The sequence below is a fragment of the Lepidochelys olivacea genome (genome assembly GCF_965140295.1).
Source record: "Lepidochelys olivacea isolate rLepOli2 genome assembly, chromosome: 1".
In the NCBI taxonomy this organism is placed as follows: Eukaryota; Metazoa; Chordata; order Testudines; family Cheloniidae; genus Lepidochelys; species Lepidochelys olivacea.
The window spans coordinates 69,685,069-69,705,299 of record NC_140411.1 but is presented as its reverse complement, the minus strand read 5'-3'; the positions used below and the strand labels follow the sequence as shown (position 1 = coordinate 69,705,299).

Genomic DNA, 20,231 nt, shown 5'->3' with positions numbered 1-20,231 from the left:
CTCTAAGCATCACCGTGATAACAGGGAGGCTATACTGCACACGCAAGATGTTAGGAGAGCCATGGCCATTTACCTGGACAAGATAAAAGCCTTTAGGAAATCTCCTAAGCTTTTCCTCTCCATTGTGGAAAGGTCTAATAGTGCAGCGGTGTCATCCCAGAGACCCTCCAAATGGGTCTCAAACTATATCAAATACTGCTATCAGGTTCATAACAGTACCACCGTCTAGGATCTGCACACACTCCATGAGGTCAGTTTCCTCCTCTATTGCCTTCCTCAAGAATGTTCCAATTTCGAAAATCTGCAGGGAGCAACCTGGCCATCTGTGCATACCTTCGCAGAACACTATGCGATTACTGGGGACTCTGCTTCTGACACTATCTTCAGCTCCGCAGTATTGTCATCCATAACAGACATGACTCTGAAGCCCCAGCCTCCCATTAGGGATACTGCTTGGGATATTGCTACAGCGGAGCACTCATTGGCACATTGCTCAAAGAAGAGGAGGAAGTTACTCACCTTGTGTAGTAATAATGGTTCTTTTAGATGTGTGTCCCTGTGGGTGCTCCACGACCCTCCCTTCTTCTTGTGAGTTCTTGTCAAAGACTCTGCAATAGAGAAGGAACTGAAGGGGCTTTGCCCACGAAGTGCTGGTTAGCCTCGTGGCAAAGCATGAAGGGGAGACAACACGTGCCGGCCAAATGGACACTGCTATCAAAGTTCTCTAATCAGCAGTGCAGAGATGCAAGAGCACTCATAGGGACACTACAATGGAGCACCCAGAGGGGGACATATCTTGAAGAATGATCATTACTCCACAAGGTTAGTAACTTCCTCATCGCTAATGGACAACTGAGCTGACAGAGGAGAAACAATAGTCAGATTTAAAGCTGAGGGACCATTAACTGGATGGACTGAAGAATCATTGTACAGAAGTATGTAGAGACTACTTGATTCTGAGAGAGAGAATGAAAAAGACAAGGACACTGGCTATGAATCCAAAGGAGGATTCTCCAGACCTTCTAATCATCTCTTTCAGTCTGACAGACTGGAGTATATAAGTCCTGTCTCATTATTAATTGCAACTATAGGAGTGGGAAGTACCGTTTTAAAGAGGACATAAACAGGGCTTCCCAGGGACATTGCTCTACTGATGAGCTAGAACTAGGCATTGTGTCAGTCCTAAGCAATTTAGGGATGTGTGCACAAACATAAGTACAGTGAAGATTAATCAAACCAGAGCTGATGCAGATAGCAGAACCCATTCAGGTCATCGCTACCCAAAGGGACTCTTAAGAATAATTACAGAATCAGAAATATATGGAAATGGACTGAAAGGTACATTGAGAGGTCATCTAGTTTAGCCCCCTTTTCTGAGACAGGACGAAGTAAACGTAGGTCAAGTCTGACAGGTGCTTGTCTAAACTGTTAAAAAAAAAAAAAAAAATTCCAATGGCAGGGATTCCACAACCTACACCAATGCTTGGAAGCCTATACCAATGCTTAACTATCATTATAGTTAGAAAGTTTTTTCCCCCTAATTCTTCCTTGCTGCAGATTAAGCTGATTACTTTTATCTTGGAAAACAATTGACCATTACCCTTTTTTTTTTTATAACCGCCCTTACCATATTTGAAGACTGTTATCAGGCCCCCCCCCCCCCGAAGTCATCTTTTCTCAAGACTAAGCATGCCCACTTTTTTCACTATTCCTTGTAGGTCAGGTTTTCTAAATCTTCTATCAAAATGCTCTCCTATGGACTCTCTCCAATTTATCTACTTCTTTGCCAAAATGTGGTTCCCAGAACTGGACACAGTACTGCAGCTGACGCCTCACCAGTGCTGAGTAGAGTGGGCATCGCATTGTTGGCTAAGATTCAATTTGCCATTCACAATAACCCCCAGATACTTTTCAGTAGTTCTACTGCCTAGTTGATTATTCCTCATTTTGTATTTGTGTATTCGATTTTTTCCCTTCCTAAGTATAGTGCTTTTCACATGTCTTTACTGAATGTGATACATCTAAGAGGCCACATGGATTGACTGCAGGAAAAAAATATCCCCCTTGTGGCTTTGTTTTTTTAGAAAGTAAGTGTTGTGCTTTCCTGCTCTTTTGGACTGCTGGAGGTCTTCAGGGGGTCAAACTCATTGTTGGACAATGAAGTCAAAATGCAGCAGGCATAAGAGAAACCAATTCTTCTGGCAACAGGAGTTAGCATGCAAAGCAGAAAGCATGGGGGAAAACAAGGAGAGCACACCCCTGCAACGCTCTCTTAAAGGCAGCCCAGAACTGTCAGCCACTGTGTTACCCTTCTCCCTGAGCAAGAGTGAGCTTTGCTGGAGATTAGACTGTGTGCCAGCTCCCTGCCATGCCAGTCTGTCTGTTTCACCAGCAAACGTCTCGAGACGCTGCCAGTCTTTAACATTGCCTTGCAGGTAATAATCAGTGAACACCAGTTCCCGAGTTTTCTAGAGACACGTCTCTCCGCATTGTCCAGTCCCTCTCACTGGGCACTCACAGAAGTTGTTTGCTGCCTCCAAATAGACAGTACACATGAGCCAATCAGCTTAGCTGAGGTCCCACACTTTATTTTAATATACAGCAGAGAGGTGGTTTTGAAATAAAACAAGAATACGTTTATTAATAAAGAACACACATTTAAGTTTCAGAGTAGCAGCCTGTGTTAGTCTGTATTTGCAAAAAGAAAAGGAGTACTTGTGGCACCTTAGAGACTAACAAATTTATTTGAGCGTAAGCTTACGCTCAAATAAATTTGTTAGTCTCTAAGGTGCCACAAGTACTCCTTTTCTTTTTGCACATTTAAGTGATACTGGGCAACAATAAAATGATAGAAAAGTCTTAGAAATAAAACAAAAATAACACACTTTCTAGTGCCTAAAACTTAGTTTAGGTGAGCTATATCTTTGCCTAAAACCGTTTTGTTTCTTATAGGAAGCTGTCAGTGGCTCCTGCCCTTGAGGCCAGTACGATCCACTGTCTTAAAGGGTACTGTTCTCTATGTCCCTAAGAGGGGAGTTCTGTGCCAAAAAATGAAAAAATTCTACACACAATATTTTAAAATTCTGCAAATTTTATTTGTCAGAATAACACTACATATTCATGCCCGTTTCGATTATTTTGGTTATTTATCGCAAAATACCCGTCAGCAAATATGTCTGTAACAATACAGTCACACATCATTTTCCCCAGGAGTAGAGAGTTAAAGAAACCCACATGACAACCCAGTTCCTGTTTCTCAGTCCCACACCCCTGCAGAGCCCAGCTGGAGGGCGAGACACCCACAATCCCTCCCCCGAAGACCAGCTCCAGGCCCCCCACCACCAGCCAATACATGTGAATCCCCTCCCCCCAAGTCCATATGTGGAGGGCCCTCTAGCCCAGATACCTGCATCTCTTCCCCCTTCAGAGCCCAGCCTGTGGTCCCCCAGCCCAGATGTCAGCCCCCTTCCTCCCAGAGGCCAGCCATGGCCCCTGCAGCCCAGACACCAGCCCCCCTACTGGTCAGGGAGCCAGAAGAAGAAACAGGGTCCCAGCCAGGCTTTTGTGGAGTTTCCTGCGTGCTGTTATCTCCTTCCCTCAGGGCGTGCAGGGAACTGCAGTTGCTAGGACCTCTCTGCTTACTCCCCCCGCCCCTGCAGTGTCTTCTACCTGAGAGCTGGCTTCTGCCAGGTCCAGCGGCCCCTAGTGGCGGCCAGCAGCAGTGCAGCCCATTTCTGTGGGAGAAAGAAAATATGTGCAAAAACCATTAATTTCCGCAAAATTCTGCGTTGCGCTGAATTCCCACAGGAGTAAGAGATGGAAAACGAAGGAGTTTTTTTCTTCTTTTTATAGTCCCGTAAACCTTTCAGATGTATCCCCAGATCGAGTTTTTCTTCCCTTCTGCTTGTGCGGATGCCATGCTGTCTTCCTCCTCTTCTGGTTAATATGCTTCTCTGGTTGGTTTAATCATTTTGTTTACTTTAGATATAAAAATATACTTCCTTTGTCTTTGGCCTTTCCTTGCTTAATTTGAATTGGAGACACAGGTAACTGGGCAAAACAACATTCCTGTGTCTAGGGCACACTTGTGTGTCCATTGCCTTCCAAAACACATTTGAAGAACATATTTCTAGCGCATGTACATAACTCTTTTTACACAACGTGTATACACACCACACAATGGTGTTTATTCCAGTGTGTTGCCAATTCACATGAAATCTTATGGGATACCTTTGTGATAAATATTATCACAACAGTGTGTTGAGTGTAGTGAGTGTGTCAGGCCCGATATGAGTTTCAGTACAGTGGGTCCTCTGCCGTTCGGCTTTGAGAGGCTCTTAGGGTTATAACTGAGGCCTGGCCTGACATAAGTAGTTAATACATGAAGGGGAGGCCTTGTTCTTTGGAAGATGAGATTAGGGAGGTAAATCCAATCATCAAATTGAAACAGGCTGCTTAATAAGACAAATAAATAGGTCAATAGGCTAAAAAAGACAAAGTCTGAGCTAACTAAGATCAGAGGGAGAACACTGAGGAGAACACTCAGGAAACTATTTACTATGAACTAGATTATAAGGGACAAAATAAGTTAGAAATGTCGAGATGAGGTAAAGAGGAAGTCAAAACATGGACAACATGTGGACAGAACGTGTGGTACAGGGACTGGTTTGTATTAAGTAACCAAACCAGTCCTAAAATGTTTGATGCCATGTACAATAAGTGCAATGAGATGTGTAAATGTATACAAAAACGAGAGTTTCTGTATGACGTTGGGCCTATGATGTACCCTACATCGATCCCAATGCGTTTGAGTTTGATCAACTCAGTGTAGCATTGTTTTGTGCCAAATTCAGACACATGAGTGATGAAGTCTGGAGTTGAACTGAGTTTTTGGGAAGCTGAGTGGAAAAAAGTCTTTGAGGGAATCCCAAGAAAGGTCACAGCCAGTGTTCCCTCTAATTTTTTATATCCATGTGTGGAATGAATTTTGTTATGGGCCCCAATATGAAGGTGATGTGTATTACCTTCATATTGGGGCCCATAACAAAATTCATGTGGTGGGGATGGGGCCGAGGGGTTCAGAGTATGAGAGGGGGCACAGGGCTGGGGCAGAGAGTTGTGTGCAAGGGGTGAAGGCTCTGGCATGGGGCCGAGGATGAGGGGTTCAGGGTGTGAGAGAGGGCTCAGGACTGGGGCAGAGTGTTGGGGTGCAGGCTCTGCGGTGGGGCTTGGGATAAGGGGTTTGGGGTGCAGGCTGCCCCAGGGCTGTGGTAGGAAAGAGGACTCCCCTCAACCTCCTCTTGTCGCAGCAGCTTGGGGCTGGGGGTGAGGTGCCTCTCTCTGGCTGCGGCAGCCCCGGCTGGGCTGGGCCAAGGGAGGGGCTTCTCTCCCCCGGCCACGGCAAGTCTGAGACAGGTTCATGCTGGGGCCAGTGCAGAGGGGCGCATCTCCCCACTGCGGCAGCTCCACGCCGGGGCCAGCGAGCAGGGGCGCCTCTCCCTCCTGCGGCAGGTCCGCACTGGGGCTGGTGGGGAGGGGTGCCTCTCTCCACACTATAGCCCTGAGTCCCTATACAGGGCTTAATAGGCAGCTGCATGGCTATGCAGCTGCGCAGCTTAGAGGGAACTTAGGTTACAGCCCTATTTGTTGCTCTGGGATGTGTCAGGTTGCAGGTGCTCTCATAAAGATTGAGTATTACTCTGTTTACTAGTCTGCAGCTAGATCTTGTGGACATTGCTAGCCCAACCCACGGCAGTAAATGTTGAAAAATCTATAAAGTCTTGTCTACTCACTCTGCTGGTATTAACAAGGTTGGGACCCTAATGTAGTTGGGCCACCAGCTGCTGATGGTGTTCTGAGCACCATGTTATTCATAGATTCATAAATTTTTATGCCAGAAGAGACCAATAAAATGATCTAGTCTGGCCTTTATATTACAAACTAGCAAATTACATATAGTTACCCCTGGATTGAGCCAAAACTATGGTTTTGACTAAAACATATCTTCCAGAAAAGCATCCAGTCTTCATCTGAAGATATGAAATGATAGAGAATCTTACCTTGGTAGTTTGTTCCAATGATTAATCAACCTCACTATTAAAAATGTGTGTCTTGTTTCTAATTTGAATTAATCTGGCTTCATTTTCCAGCCATTGGTTCTTTCTGTGCTAGGCCTGGTATTTAGTACCTGGTATTTTTTCCTGGTGAAGGTACTTATGCAATGTAATCAAGCCACCTTTTGATCTTTTTTTTTTTTGATAAGCTAAATACTGAGCACTTAAGTATGTCACTGCAAGGCTCACTTCTTCAGCCCTGGAATAATTTTTTGCAGTTCTTTTCTATATCCTCTCCAGTTTTTCAATGTCCTTTTTAAAATGTGGGCACTAGACACCAGAACTGTATCCAGTATTATGTTGTTGGTCTCACCAGTGCTGTATACAAAGGTAATATCACCTCCCTCTTCCTACTTATTTATCCCATGTTTATAAATCCAAGGATCAAATTAGCCCTTTTTGCCACAGCATCATACTGGGAGCTCATGTTGAGTTGTTTGTCCATTCTGTACTAAAATGCATTGTGTTTGAAATGTTTATTGAATACTTTTTCCTTTTTGGCATAATTAATAGGAATTTTATCATCTAGTAAAGGTCCTATTCCATTGTTCGGATTTCTTTTGTTCTTAATATGTTTTTAAAAACTGTTTGTTAATGCAAAAAACTGCTGATCCCTGGATATTTCCCACAAGTCTTCAGCTTCCCTTCTTAATTTTCTACATTTAATAACTTCTGATTTTCTTTGCTATCTATTGTAGCCCACTTCTCATTTTTTGAAACTGAAACTGCCTGCCTAGCTGATGTTTGAGAACCATATCAGAAATGGGGGATGGAACAGTTAAGAAGAGGGGAAGGCGGAGTTACTTGACCAGGAGCCTAGCAGACATGCCAGGGCAACCAACTTCAGTCCAGAAAGCAACTCATTCCAGAGACTGCCCACATATGTGCACTGAGCTCAGACAGGCACAGAGTTTGGGGAAGAGAGCTGTCTGCAAGTAGTCATATTTGAGCAGCACAAGGAGATCCAGCTGTTCTCATATTCTCTTGAGAAAACTCAGTTTTGCCTCTTGGTCAGAAGTGTCCCACCAACTTTAAGTACCCAGCTTCATAGAAGAGAAGAGAGGAGGCCTCACAATCCAAATCCAGAGGGAAAGGATTATCTGGAGCATGACCCACTGGGCCTCCCTTACTTTAGAAACCAAGGGAAGGCCAGCGTTTGAGGAACCCACTGAGAAAACTGCCTGCCTCACAGTGGGACATCATTACAGTTTATACTGGTCGCTCATACATAATTTAGTGATGAAAGGGTTCCTGAGTAAGAAAGTTCAGTCTGATTTCTTTGTTTTTAAGAACAGAAGGAAAGCTCAAAAATAGGGTTTATGCTTTCAGGTTGCTAACTTGGTATGTTTCTGCTGTGTTGAAAGTGGGGGATAGGGTCAGTTGGTTCATAGGATTCTAAAATCTTACTTTTTAAAATGTGCTAATGTTTATAGTATTTAATACATATCCATATTAAATACATGCACCGCTCACAGCTGTTATATATAAGACAAATATTATTTTGTGTAATTCTGAGTTGTTTTTCTAACTCATTATTTTACCACTTTGGAATTGGTTTCTTCGCTTTGAGTGGCTGTCAGTTTCTCTTTTTACATAGAGAAGAAAGAACTTTGTGGGTACAGAAACAAACTAATTATATCACTGACAGTAAATAGTGTATGTTGAATATTACTTCCTTACCTAACAGGTTGATTCACTTGTGGCCCTTATATAGAAATGAAATTAAAAAATGAGAACATGCAGAATACACAATTATATAGTTTACTTAAATCCAGAAAATAAAAGATCATTATTCGTGCCATTTTGTAAGTCTCACATTAATGTCTAACTTTCTGTAGCAATCATTTAACTTTAAAAGGAATGGTTGATCTTTTTGAAAGCCTTCAGTGATGAGTGTGTGTTTCAGGTGGGATTTTGAGTTATAGAACATTGGCCCCTCCTAACTTTCTCTCTGTGCTGCTACAGTAGTGCAAAGATGCACTTTAAGCTGATGCCCATGTGTCAGCCACTCCTGGTCTTGCACTCTTCCTTTATATAGGGTTCTTTTAGATTGCTTAGGGGTGTGGCTATAGTCTGATGTGCTCCAGCTATTCTGATTAGCAGTGCAGTACTTCAGGAGCTGTTATCCGCCGGCACAAGTTGAAGTAGCCCTGGGGTTGTTCTAACTTGCTCCAGAAACTGTCTTAGTTCCTTGTAGCCTCCATGATTGGGGGTTGTGGAAAATGAGTAGCAAGGTGGTAGAAAGCCACCTGCTCCCAGTACTGGTAGCTGTTTTTCCAAAAGACTACAGGTTTTCAGACATTTCAAGGGTCTGAGGGAAAATAATCGGGGCTTCTAAGGAGAAACCTCCTCTGATTGGCTTTCTTTTCTCATTTGCTGTCTGAATGAGAAGAAAGGCAAATAGGAGCTGTCTCCCTGAGCGTATGTAGTAGGCATTGCTTTGGCCCTCTGTTTCCCACCTGTCTCAAGTGTTCAGCCCATTGAGCTCTGCTGGTTGCGCTCCCAGCATCTGTCTGGCTCTTCCAGATTCCCCATTTTGTGTGTGTGAAACAGAAGGGTATTGATGTTGCAACAGCTCACCAGGGTAGTGCTGTACCTGAATGTATGCAAATCCATGAAAATTTGTTCAAATACATGCAGATCTTTGTTGCTCTGGTGTACCTGAGCATCTGGCTCTGTATTTGATTTTTATATTCCGCAGTTAGTTGCAAGCTTATCGTCCAGGTGCTTAATTTTTTCTTTTAAATTTTAAGAGGCGTATCTCTTGCGGATTTACCTTGCCAGTGTTGGATGGCCACCCACAGTGTATTGGCTGTCTGGGAGAGAGACACATCCCACAAAAGTGTTCCCACTGACACAGCCTGGTAGCCAGAGCCAGAAAAGACCTGGACATTTGGCTAAAACTCCTTATGGAGAAATCACTGTGATCTGTATCGGACACAGGCCTGGACTCCCTTCCAGTGAGGCTCTCTCGCTCTGCCAGGTAGTCAGCTGATCCTCATTTCCCATGTCCATTGAAGAGAAAGTTGTCTTTCTTGCTCAGATTAAAAGAAACAGGCTCCCTCCTCACACTTTGAGGCACAGCCTGCCAGAACACTGTCCCCTGCAAGATCAGTTTCCTCAACGTCATCTGACGGCACATAGCTCCAGTGCCCGTCCGTTTACTTCTGGTACTGGCATGAAGCAAGGGTATAAAGACCCAGTCGGGCAGACCTGCTCCCTCAGCACCATCTGTCAGCTCTGGAGACCAAGACAGGACGACTTCAGGAGTTATGGCACTGACAAAACTGCTGGTACCGGTGTCCTTTTCAGCACCGATGATGCCATTGGCACCGAGCAAGTTGTTGGTGCTGGCAAAGTCATTGGCGCCAGCAAAGTCTCTTGTTCCATGTTCGACTCTTCAGGGGAACACACCCTCTTTCAGCTCCGAGTCATACGCTGGCACCGCTGATGCTTTTCCCCCTTCCACAAGACTTGATATACCCTGCTGGTATCTGACACTCTTGAGTTGCCTCTCCTTAGATGTGACCTCCACCACTTCCACCATCCTCTCCAGATTCTCAACACTCCTCCTTATCTCGCTTCCCCAGTGATGAGGAGGAGAGGTCTCCATCGCACCCTTGTCTATCAGACAAGTTCCATCTACTCATCCTCATTATGCACAATCTACATCTGGTCCACAATCTTAGTACGTACCACCATGGATGCAACCACATGTTCCACTTCCTCTACACTGGCCATATTGGGACCCTTGGGCCTTGTACAGGGCACAATTTGGGAAACTCCCAATGGAGCAAAGCTGGAGACCTACACCTCTCCATTCTCCAATGGTTTCTTGCCTTCCAGAGCTGGAACCTCCACTGGTACCAAATGAGGAGGAAGAACAAGAGGAGAAACTGGAGGAGATAACTCCTCCAACATTACGTTTCTCTTCCTCTTCCCCTGTTGAGGCTATCGTGTCTCCACCGCCTATAGCTGCTGACGAATTCAGATATTTTGAAGAATTATTCTTCAGAATTGCAGATTCCCTTAGAGGAAATTAAGGACCAGTAGCATAAACTGCTGCACATACCTCTTCTTTTAAGATTGCACTACCAATCAATGAGTCTCTTCTTGATCCCACAAAGTTGCTCTGGCAGACCCTGGCGTCCTTCCCTCAGACTTGCAAACTTGCTGACAAAAAATACTATGTTCTGGTGAAAGATGCAGAATTTCTGTTCTTTCACCCTGAAATCTGTGGTGGTCAATGCGGTGCAAGAGAAAGGTCATCAGTGCCATTCCTGTTCCCGGCATCTAGACTGAGATTGGGAACACTTAAACTTATTTGACACGAAGCATATTCATCAGCCACGCTCCAGTTTTGAATTTCTAACTACGAAGCTCTAATGGCTAAATACAACTACTTATACTACTGCAAGTTGGAGGAACTCTGCCATGATCTTCCCACAGCCAAAAGTGAGCAATTTCAGACCCTGATATCAGAGGGACACCTCATAGCCCATACAGCCCTACAAGCCTAGTTAGACTCCGCAGATACGACCAGACACTCCATCGCAGCTGCTGTGGTCATGGGGCATGCATCATAGCTCCACCTCTCTGGTTTTCCTAAGGAAGTACAAGCCACTGTAGAAGACTTACCCTGTGAGAGCTAAAAACTATTCTTGGAGCACATGGACAATTCTCTGCATTCCCTTAAAGACTCCCAAGCTACTCTCCAATCTCTTGGCATTTACATGGCAGTGCCGAAGAGACACCCAGGGAAGTATCACCTCCTCTCGCAATACTGTTATGAACTTATTCTATGGTGAGAAATAAATAATCTTCTGCAATTGGGAGCCATAGAACCAATCCCTTTCAAACACTGGGGGCAGGGTTTCTGCTCCCATTACTTTCTGATCCAGAAGAAATCCAGAGCCTGGCGACCTATCCTGGACCTTTGCAATTTAAAAAAAATCATCAAACTGCAGCACATCAAGATTGTTGTCCTTTCCACTATTATCCCTGTACTTGAACAGGGGGATTGGTTCTCAGCCCTTGACTTCCAAGACTCATACTTTCAAATCACAGTATGCCCTGCCCACAGGCGATTTCTCTGATTCATTGTAGATATGTGAGTCCTTCAGTTCATCTGCAACTTCTGGGATCACTCCACCATAGATCTTTTGTCACAACGCAAAGCACCCTCTGCCCTCAATTCTGTTCCAGAGTGGGACGGGTACATGGATCACTGGGAGACACATTCCTCATCACATAGGATGCACCAGTTCTCTATGCCCTTCCTCCTTTTCCCCTCCTATTCTGAGCACTTCGCAAGATAACAGGAGGACCGAGCTTTTGTCATCCTTACAGCTCCAACGTGGCCACGACAGGTCTGATATACTTACTTCCTTCACACGATGGTGTGCTGCCCAATCTCTCTCCATGCCATGCTGCGGCTCCTTTCACAAGATACATCCTCCATCCCAATCCACAGATGCTCCACCTCAAAGCCTGGCTCCTTCATGGTTCTGGGATTCTGAAATAACCTGTTAGAACACTGTCAAACAGATACTTTTGAATGGTAGGTGCAATACGACTAGACGCACTTACTTTCACAAATGGACTAGATTTCCATGCCGGTGGTCCTCCCATCAGGTCAACGCAATATGCGTTCCACTACCACTTATCCCTCACGACATGTTACACCTTAAATAATCATGATTATCCATCAGCTCCGTTCTGGTACATTTGGTAGCAATCACTACTTTTCAGTCCCACAGAGCTGACCATTCCATCTTCACACACCCACTCACGAAACATTTTCTGAAGGGTATCCAAAATCTTTATCCATACAAGAGTTAACCCTGGCCTGGCATCTCGGCTGCATCCTACATTCTCTGACTAGCTCCCCATTTGAACCAATGGCAACCTGCTCTTACGTGCATGTTATAAATGAAAACGGCATTTCTTGTCGCCATCACTTCTGCCCAATGAATCAGTGAAATTGCAGCACTTATGGTATATCTACCATAGACAGCTTTATAACGACAAAGTTATGTTATGCCCACATCCAAGATTTTTACCCAAAGTTCCATCATCTTTTCATCTCAATCACTCAATACACCTTCCTTGCCTCTTCCCGAAGCCTCACAGCAACCAAGAGGCAGCTCTACACACCCTAGACATGAGAACAATTAGCGTTCTACTTGGACAGGACTAAACCTTTCATAAAATCTCCATGATTATTTCTCTCAACCACTGAAAGATCCATAGGCACAGCCATCTCTAAACAATGCCTTTCCAAGTGGCTCTCACAATGTCGACATTTATCTTACGAACTCCAACAATCTCCTACTAAAATTAGAGCACATTCCACACGCTCACTTGCCACCTCAGTAGCTTTTCTTAATAATGTCCCCATTGCTGACATTTGCTAAGCGGCCACATGGGGATCAACAGATACTTTTGCCGGTCACTACGCTATTATGTGACACCACAGAGGACATACTTCTAGGACCTGCTATCCTAGCATCAGCAGTGTGTGTTGCTCCGAAGCCCCAGCCTTCCAATTAGAGGCACTGCTTTTTAGTCACCTACAAGTGGAGCATCCACAGGGACATTACTCGAAGGAAAAGAGAAGGTTACTCACCCTGTGCAGTAAACTGAGGTTCTTCGAGATGTGCCCCTCATGGGTGCGCCACTACCTGCCCATCTCCCCTCTGCTTTAGAGCCAGATACATACTCTGCAGTAGAGAAGGAATTGGGGGTGGTTGGACTGTACAGCAGATGTGTGTGTGTGGTCCCGACAGGCACTGCTGATTTAAAGTCTCTGATCCCAGGTGCAAGGGGGCCAGTACACCCACAGGGACACTCATCTCAAAGAAACTCAGTTACTGCCCAGAACAGCCATCAAATCATAATTATTAGTCATTACCGACCTAAAACGTATATTAGCTGGTGTATGGAACATTTGCATTAAAAAGAATTGGCCTTTTGGGGTGGCCTTTGGTTAGTAGGTCAGAGATCTTGGGTTCAAATATCCAGTGATCCATCCAGAAAAGAAACATTTAGCACCTATGTGCCTGGGCCATTTATAAAAAGTCTAGACAGAACACTAAACAGGTTAATCTTTTAAATGACAGTGTTTATTTGCAGAAGTAGAGTGGGTGCCAATATGAATGGTAAAAATATTACAAAGCTTCAGGAGAAAAGAATAAGTATTAAGTACAATTGTGTTCTATTTAAAGACTGTTTTGTAATTTTTAAACTTGAATTAACTTAGTGTTCACTGAAGTGTGAGATTATGAGCCAGACATAATATTGGCAGGGTGGTGAGTTAGCTTCCCACCCATATATCAGTACCCTGACCTATAAGTCACTGCAGTTCCTATTCAGGTGTCATAATGGGAGGAAGAAAAAAGGAGGATTACTATTGCAAGATGTGTCCACAAAATAAGCTTGAAATGGCAAAATGAGACATCATGCAATAGACTGAGAGGTTCAAACAATGCATGCTCCCTTGGCTCCGCTTAGTAATTTGGGACTCACTTTTCCCCTTCCTGGGATTTGAATAAGTCCATGGGCTCTGCTGAGTTCTTTGGACTTGGTTTCCCCTCAGTGGGGCTTAGATGCCATGTTCTGCACCTTGAGCTTGGCTACTTCTTGATGTGTAGTAGGAGGTATTCTCTCAAGCCTATTATGTTATCAAAATGAATGATCATTTACAAAAGACTGTATATTGTCCCTATATGATATTTTTTTCTTCCGTGCAGTGAACCAGTTAATAGTATTGACATTTAGTAAACTTTTTGACTATTTGAGTGCTGGTCTACACTACCATGATAAATCAATCTAAGTTACGCTACTTCAGTTACGTGAATAATGTAACTAAAGTTCAAGTAGCTAGATACACTTACAGCAGTGTTTACTCTGTGCTGGGTCGACAGGAGAGGCTCTCCTGCTAACTTCCCTTACTCTTCTCTGGGAGGTAGAGTACACAAATCGATGGGAGAGCGCTCTCCCATTGATTTATTGTGTTTTCACCTGACCTGCTAAATCAACACCATCTAGATCGACTGCAGCAGTGCCGATCTACTGGTAACCGTGGACTTGGCCTGAGTTACTGAAATGAATAGGTCAGTTCATACCTCTTTGAGCTGTTGTTTTATCCACTCTACAAACATAGGAAGACATCACTGCATTGGTTTGCACTTGGCTCATGCTTTCAAGATTTTCACAATCTTTATCTATTAAGATTTATTCTTTTTTTTTTAAAATAGCAACTGTGCTTCTGTAGAAGAATGTGAGAGGTGCTGATACACTGTACTACTGTATCACAGTCAAGTTTGAACCCTGTTTCTGTCTTACATCATTGTTGATCTACAACTCATAGTCATGCCAGATTTTGCAGCATTCTACGGTGGTTTTGAATTACAGAAATAGGAGCTAGAATAAGGAAATGCAACTCACTTTCATTTATGACCAAAACACCATTTGCACTTTTTTCCAGAGATGAATAATTATTGTGTTAACTCATTGGATACCCTATATCTGAAATTCCTATCCTGTTGCATTCACCATGCTTTCTACCCAGGCATGCACAGGAAGTGTGTTTTATCAATTTTGTTCTTCCCTTCAAACTGGTATTCAAAAAAGAATTAAAATCATATACAAGAGGTATGCTAACCATCACTACATAATCACTTTTTCTGTGCATTCTTAATCACATTCCTCAATGTACTATGTATATAAATTGTAAGGACTTCAGGACAAGGACCTTGTCTTCACATTTGATTGTACAGTTTGCTTGCTATATCAATAATAATCATGCATGAAAAGGCAATGCAAGATTTGAGATTTCTAATGTCCATAATTCGGTCTTTTTTTGTTAGAATTTAATAAAACATCTTCCTGAACAAGAGCAGCTGAATACGCTATCCAAATTCAAGAGTGAATATAATAATTTGTCTGAACCAGAGCAGTTTGGAATTGTGGTGAGTACCAGCCCATTGCTGCTATTTTTCAGTTGTCTTACATTAGTAACCAGTGTTGAAGTGTTGTCACCTTCTTGTTGTTCCTCATTATAACCAGAGGCTGAAGCTGGAGGAGAGAAGTGATGGTACTTTCTAGATAAATATCAACTGACATATCCATATTTCCATAAATCCCATTCATTGCATCGTTCTTTGTCTCCTGATTGAAATAAAGTAACTATTAATCATATAACTTTTCTACAGCAAAATCATTTACAATGGCAGTTTCTATGTTGGAATTTTCATAGGTATCTAAAATAGGTTAACTCTATAGCTATTTTAGAACTTCCATGGTAGAAGTCATTCTGTAACGTGACAAAATGTAAAAATAACCATCAAATTTCTAGTTAAGATTTCCACACCAACTTTCTGCTGTCAATCGACCATGTTTGCGCAAAAAACCCTTTTACATCATCACACTAAACTACCTGTGCCTTTGGGCATATGTTTTACAGCGTATATTCTTGTAGTACAAGTTTTTCTCACCTTCGCAAATCCATAACGGGGTTGAGTGTGTCCCATCATTTTCCAAACATATAGTAGAAAGAATATGGAAGGGTAAGTGAAAGGGTACAGGGGCAATAACACTCATCTCTGTCATGATGAAACTAGGGTGGGTGATGTGGAGACCCTTATTTGGATATCATTGATCTTAATTCTCAAGGCTTTTTATGATAGAATTCTGAGGTACTAGTTTTAAAAGTATTATTCATCACTTTTTTCTTTTTGCAAGTCACCCTAGTTATGACATTGGGTGCAAAACAAGTAGCCTCTGAAGCGTTCCAGTCAGCTGGAACACTTCTGTTTCCCACTAAATGTCAGGATTTGAGCATGCACCAGAATGAAGCGTTGATGGGAAATGGGCTTTGTGGGAAGGACTAGTGGAGAATAAAAATTGTGGTAAGAAGGGAATCACAGGTGTTTAGCAATAGATAGATGACTGGAATATGGTGAGCAACTTATGTAGCAATAGGAACAGTGCTACTAGGGAGGAAGGCAAGCAGAAAGGGAGATTGGACCTGGAGATAGTGGTGGGTTCTCTACTCTTTTTCCTCCCTTCCCAGTACTGTGCATAGATTCATCCTTTCATTTCTTTTATGGAGTCTGGTATTGCACAGACCCTGAGATTTTTCCTCCTTTCCAGAGCAGACCAGGGAGAAATGATATCAGGAGAACAGAGAAGTAGACTCTACAGCAGGTGTTCTCAACCTTTTACTTGCTGAGGCCCCACTCAACATACTTTTAAAAACTCCAGCACCCAGAGCGGGTCGGGGAGTAAGAACTCTGGGCTCCAGGCCAGGGCAGGGGACCCTTGGGCATAGACATAGTTTGACTTCTATTTTGGGGAGGGCAAGGGCTGACCTGGCAAGGGCTCGGGTCAGCTCCGCATAGCTGGGTCCAGGGAGGGGACCTCCACCCCCTGACTCACCTCAGCAGGCCACCCAGTCTATCTGGGTTGTTGGGGGCTGCAACCAAAAAATATAACTCAAAGTGGGACTCAGCTCAAAATGTTTGAAAATGGGTCAGGGTGCAGGCCGGGGGAGCTATGTGTTGTGTGCAGGCAGGGAGGTAGCTCAAGGTGCAGGGAGGGGATATCTAGGGGCTGTGGGCCGGGAGGGTTCCCCCTGTAGTGGTTGCTCCCTACGGGCTCTGCTGGCCTCAGAACTGGGTCACCCCAACCCGGGAAGCTCTTACGTGCTGCATGAGCAATTAGAGGAGGCTGGGAGCTGAGGCACTAGCTGCAGATGGGGGAATGCCGCAGCTACCCTTTCAATGGTACCACCAGCCAGAGGAGCAACTGATCTGTACTCTCTGGCTCTGGCTTCCCACTACAACCTGGCCAGAGACCTAGTAGCAGAAAGGTCCTGCAATACAATCATGCCCAAGGGACTAGACAGTTATATACTGTTAAGCCAAGAACAGAACTGCTCTCAGAAAATAATGCAGACTATTTGCTGAGCCCTAGATACCAAAACTTCTTTTTATGGAACTAGGCAATGTTATAAGTTTCCTGGCTTCACAGATAAATGGGTTTCAACCCTTCATAAAGATTGGGCTATTATGTCATGTACCAGAAATTGGATTATTCCTTAGCTCATAGGAAAATTGAGGGAGTCCGTGGGAGAATTTGTGATTATGGCACTTCCCATTTTTCCACTGCAGCTTATCCCTCTGCATCTGCTATCTGCTGATTTCCAGAGATCCAACAGGATAAGGAGTTCTGGATCTCATTACCTAAGTGTTGTGGGTCGTGAAAGTCACGGTATTGTTTCTAACTTACTGTTGGTAGATCAAAGATTTAATGATGCTGTTTGGGATTTCCTCTCGTTAGTTGCCAATATCCTTAGCTCTTTGCATATAATTTGTTAGAGCACTTTAGAACAGATCAGGGCTGCAGGGAGGATTCTTTTTTCTCAGGTTACAAGTCTCCATTTTCTGGTACATTGAGTCAAGAGGCTTCCCTCCCAGTGCTGACTTCTCGGGTGCAAAAGTCCAAACCCTCACTTATTCTCAAGTCATTTCCTTTCCAAATCACCTTGTAACTCTGTTTCAGGAAAGGGGCATTATGCCTATAACAGTAGCCATTCTTTGTATCAGTAGAACCTGTAAGGTTCCATATTTGGATAACTTGGATAATTGGAGCAAGGTCATGGGATCTACCCCTGAAAACAGGGATCAAGATTCTGAGTACACCATCTGAGAGTGTTGATACCCATGAAGCTAGGCAGAGATTCCCTGCCAGCATAAACCCTTCAGAAACTAGAATAATCCTTAGACTTGATCCTGCAATCCAATTTGACACCTATGAGAGCAGTTCTGTTCTTGGTTAAATGGTCTATAATAATCTAGTCCCTTGGGCATGATTGTATTACAGGACCTTTCTGCTACTAGCAACCCCAATGGCTCAGGACTTAAATCATCCAGATTATAAGAATATCATGGAAGGTTGAGGTTCTTCTGCAAAGATAGAAAAATCAGCAAAATATAAAGAAAAGTTTCCTACTATGGGACTGACCAGGTCCATCTCTACCACCTGGGGAAGTATACATGGTCTCCCTGGCAGCAAACAGATGACTTCTGACTACTTAAGAACAACTCCCCCTGGACAATGAGCTAGAGCTGGGGTGGCAAAGAGTGGTGACAGTAGGACAAAGTGAATGCTGAAGAATAACTCTGAATGTAAATGTGGAAAGCCGAGACAAACACTTGAACGCTGCCTAGTGCATTGCCCCTTGCCAACATGCTGTACTCCGCAATTTACTGTTTGAGATAATAGACAACACTAACTCTTGGCTGTGGTTTTTGAGCAACAAAGTATGATGAGCAAATGCACTGTGGTTCCCAGCTGAGAAGGCTCATCTCATAAACTCTCTTGATCTCATGTGTAGTCAGGCTGACCCTTAACTCAGACATCCAAACAGTTATTGCACTGAACCGGTGATAGACCAAGAGTCCTGGTTTTTGGAGGGACATTTCTGCTACTTTGGATGGGGGGTGACAAGTGCTTGCTTTCAGTAAAATCCCTGTGCACTTGAAACTGCAAGCCAACTGACTCAGCAGATCCACAGTGCTTCTGGAAGAATATTCCCTAGAGGAGGGCCCCCCCCGCCCCATGTAATGACGTCCTGACCCCCGTTTGAGAACCCCTGTCCTAGAACTTCAGCACTTACTAGAAATGGGTAATTTTATTTTACATCCTGTTGGCCATACCGTGGGAGTTACACTTAACCTAGGTGTTCCCTCCTGAACTGTTCAAGTGGAAAGTGCCAAACAAGGTTGTTTAATGCAGAAACCTGAAATTCTTGCAGTTCCGGAGTGGGCTAAATGAGTTTGTTTTGTAGACCACCTGTTCTTGTAAAAACTAAATGACTCTCATCTTAATCTGGATTTCCTCCATCAGGGATTGATCGTAAAAGGCCATAGTGACCTCAACAAAGAGGACTAACATCCTAATTGCCTTAGATAATGTTGATGAGGGTTCAGCTCAGGCTTCCTGACAAAGCTAGAAAGTGTCAAGACCCAGCTAAATAAAATATGAGGTGAATTTATTTGAATTACAGAATTTTCTGAGCAGTAGAAGGAGAGCAGAAGAGGTCTTACTATTTTTATTAGCTTGTTTCTTGGTAGATGAAGCTATTTGGTTGTTTTATGGGGAATCTTTTGTAGAATGGAGGAAGAGTACTATGACATCTATTCATTCAGGCAATTAAGAATGTAAGGCAATTAAGAATGTAGTCTCTCGGACTAAACTGCTTGCTTGCATATATATATCTTGTCTTATAGTTTAAGTATTTGATGTGTTGTAATAGGTTTATAAATTTATATTAAAGTAAGTTTGGCTGTAATGCAAGAGACCTGCAGGCCATATCCTGTATGTTAAGCAAAGGCAAAGTTAGCATGTCTGTATTTAGACCTTTTACCTAGAAAAGTAAAGTTGACCTATATCTTGTTAAACTAAATAGATGAATATCCATGCATATGTCTAAGACCTTTTATCTAGACCAATAGGCAATGGAAGAATAGCATAGGGGGGTTTCAATGTGTACCCACAGACTTAACAGGTACACCACAAGAAAACTTATGTGTGTATATACGTGTCAATACGCACAAACATACTAGCCTATGGGGTAAGCATACCCTAACATTTTGTGGGTGAGGAATGAAATTTGGGCATAGGAGGAAGGATTTCTGGCACTCTTCCCTGTAAAAGAGGTAACTCACCTTGCTAGAGTTTTCCATTCTTACTCATTCTTTTCTACTCTATTTCTATTCCTCTTCTATTTTATTCCATCTATCTACTATGACTACTACTATTAGTAAGCTTACTTGTTCTTCTTAAACTGTAAGTTTCAAGGGAACTAGGCTAAACTTGGTTTCCCTAAGTTTTATTCTTAGTTTGTTCATTAGGTTTTGATTTTAAGTTTGTTAGTCAAGTAAACCCGAAGCTAGTTTTTGATAGCTCTTAGCATTAGATTTCTTCTAAACACTGCATCCCTCACTCAAGAATTGAGAAACCTGAATGGCAAGGCTGGTCCTGTGTTTTCTTTCCACTAGGTTATCAAGGAAGGGTGTGAGTATATTAACCAAAGCTTTGTAGCATATAATA

At 43.3% G+C, this 20,231-nt stretch overlaps 1 protein-coding gene across 2 annotated transcripts in view; it reads left to right on the top strand.

Annotated features, from left to right (window-relative positions):
- DIAPH3 (diaphanous related formin 3) overlaps positions 1-20,231 on the top strand; it is a gene marked incomplete at its 3' end in the record, with an annotated part of 518,684 nt that overhangs the window by 245,904 nt on the left and 252,549 nt on the right. For both annotated transcript variants that reach the window (XM_084632924.1, XM_084632923.1), the window contains one exon: positions 14,984-15,085. In XM_084632924.1, the coding sequence (XP_084489050.1) occupies positions 14,984-15,085 (102 nt within the window). The remainder of the gene's footprint in view (positions 1-14,983; positions 15,086-20,231) is intronic.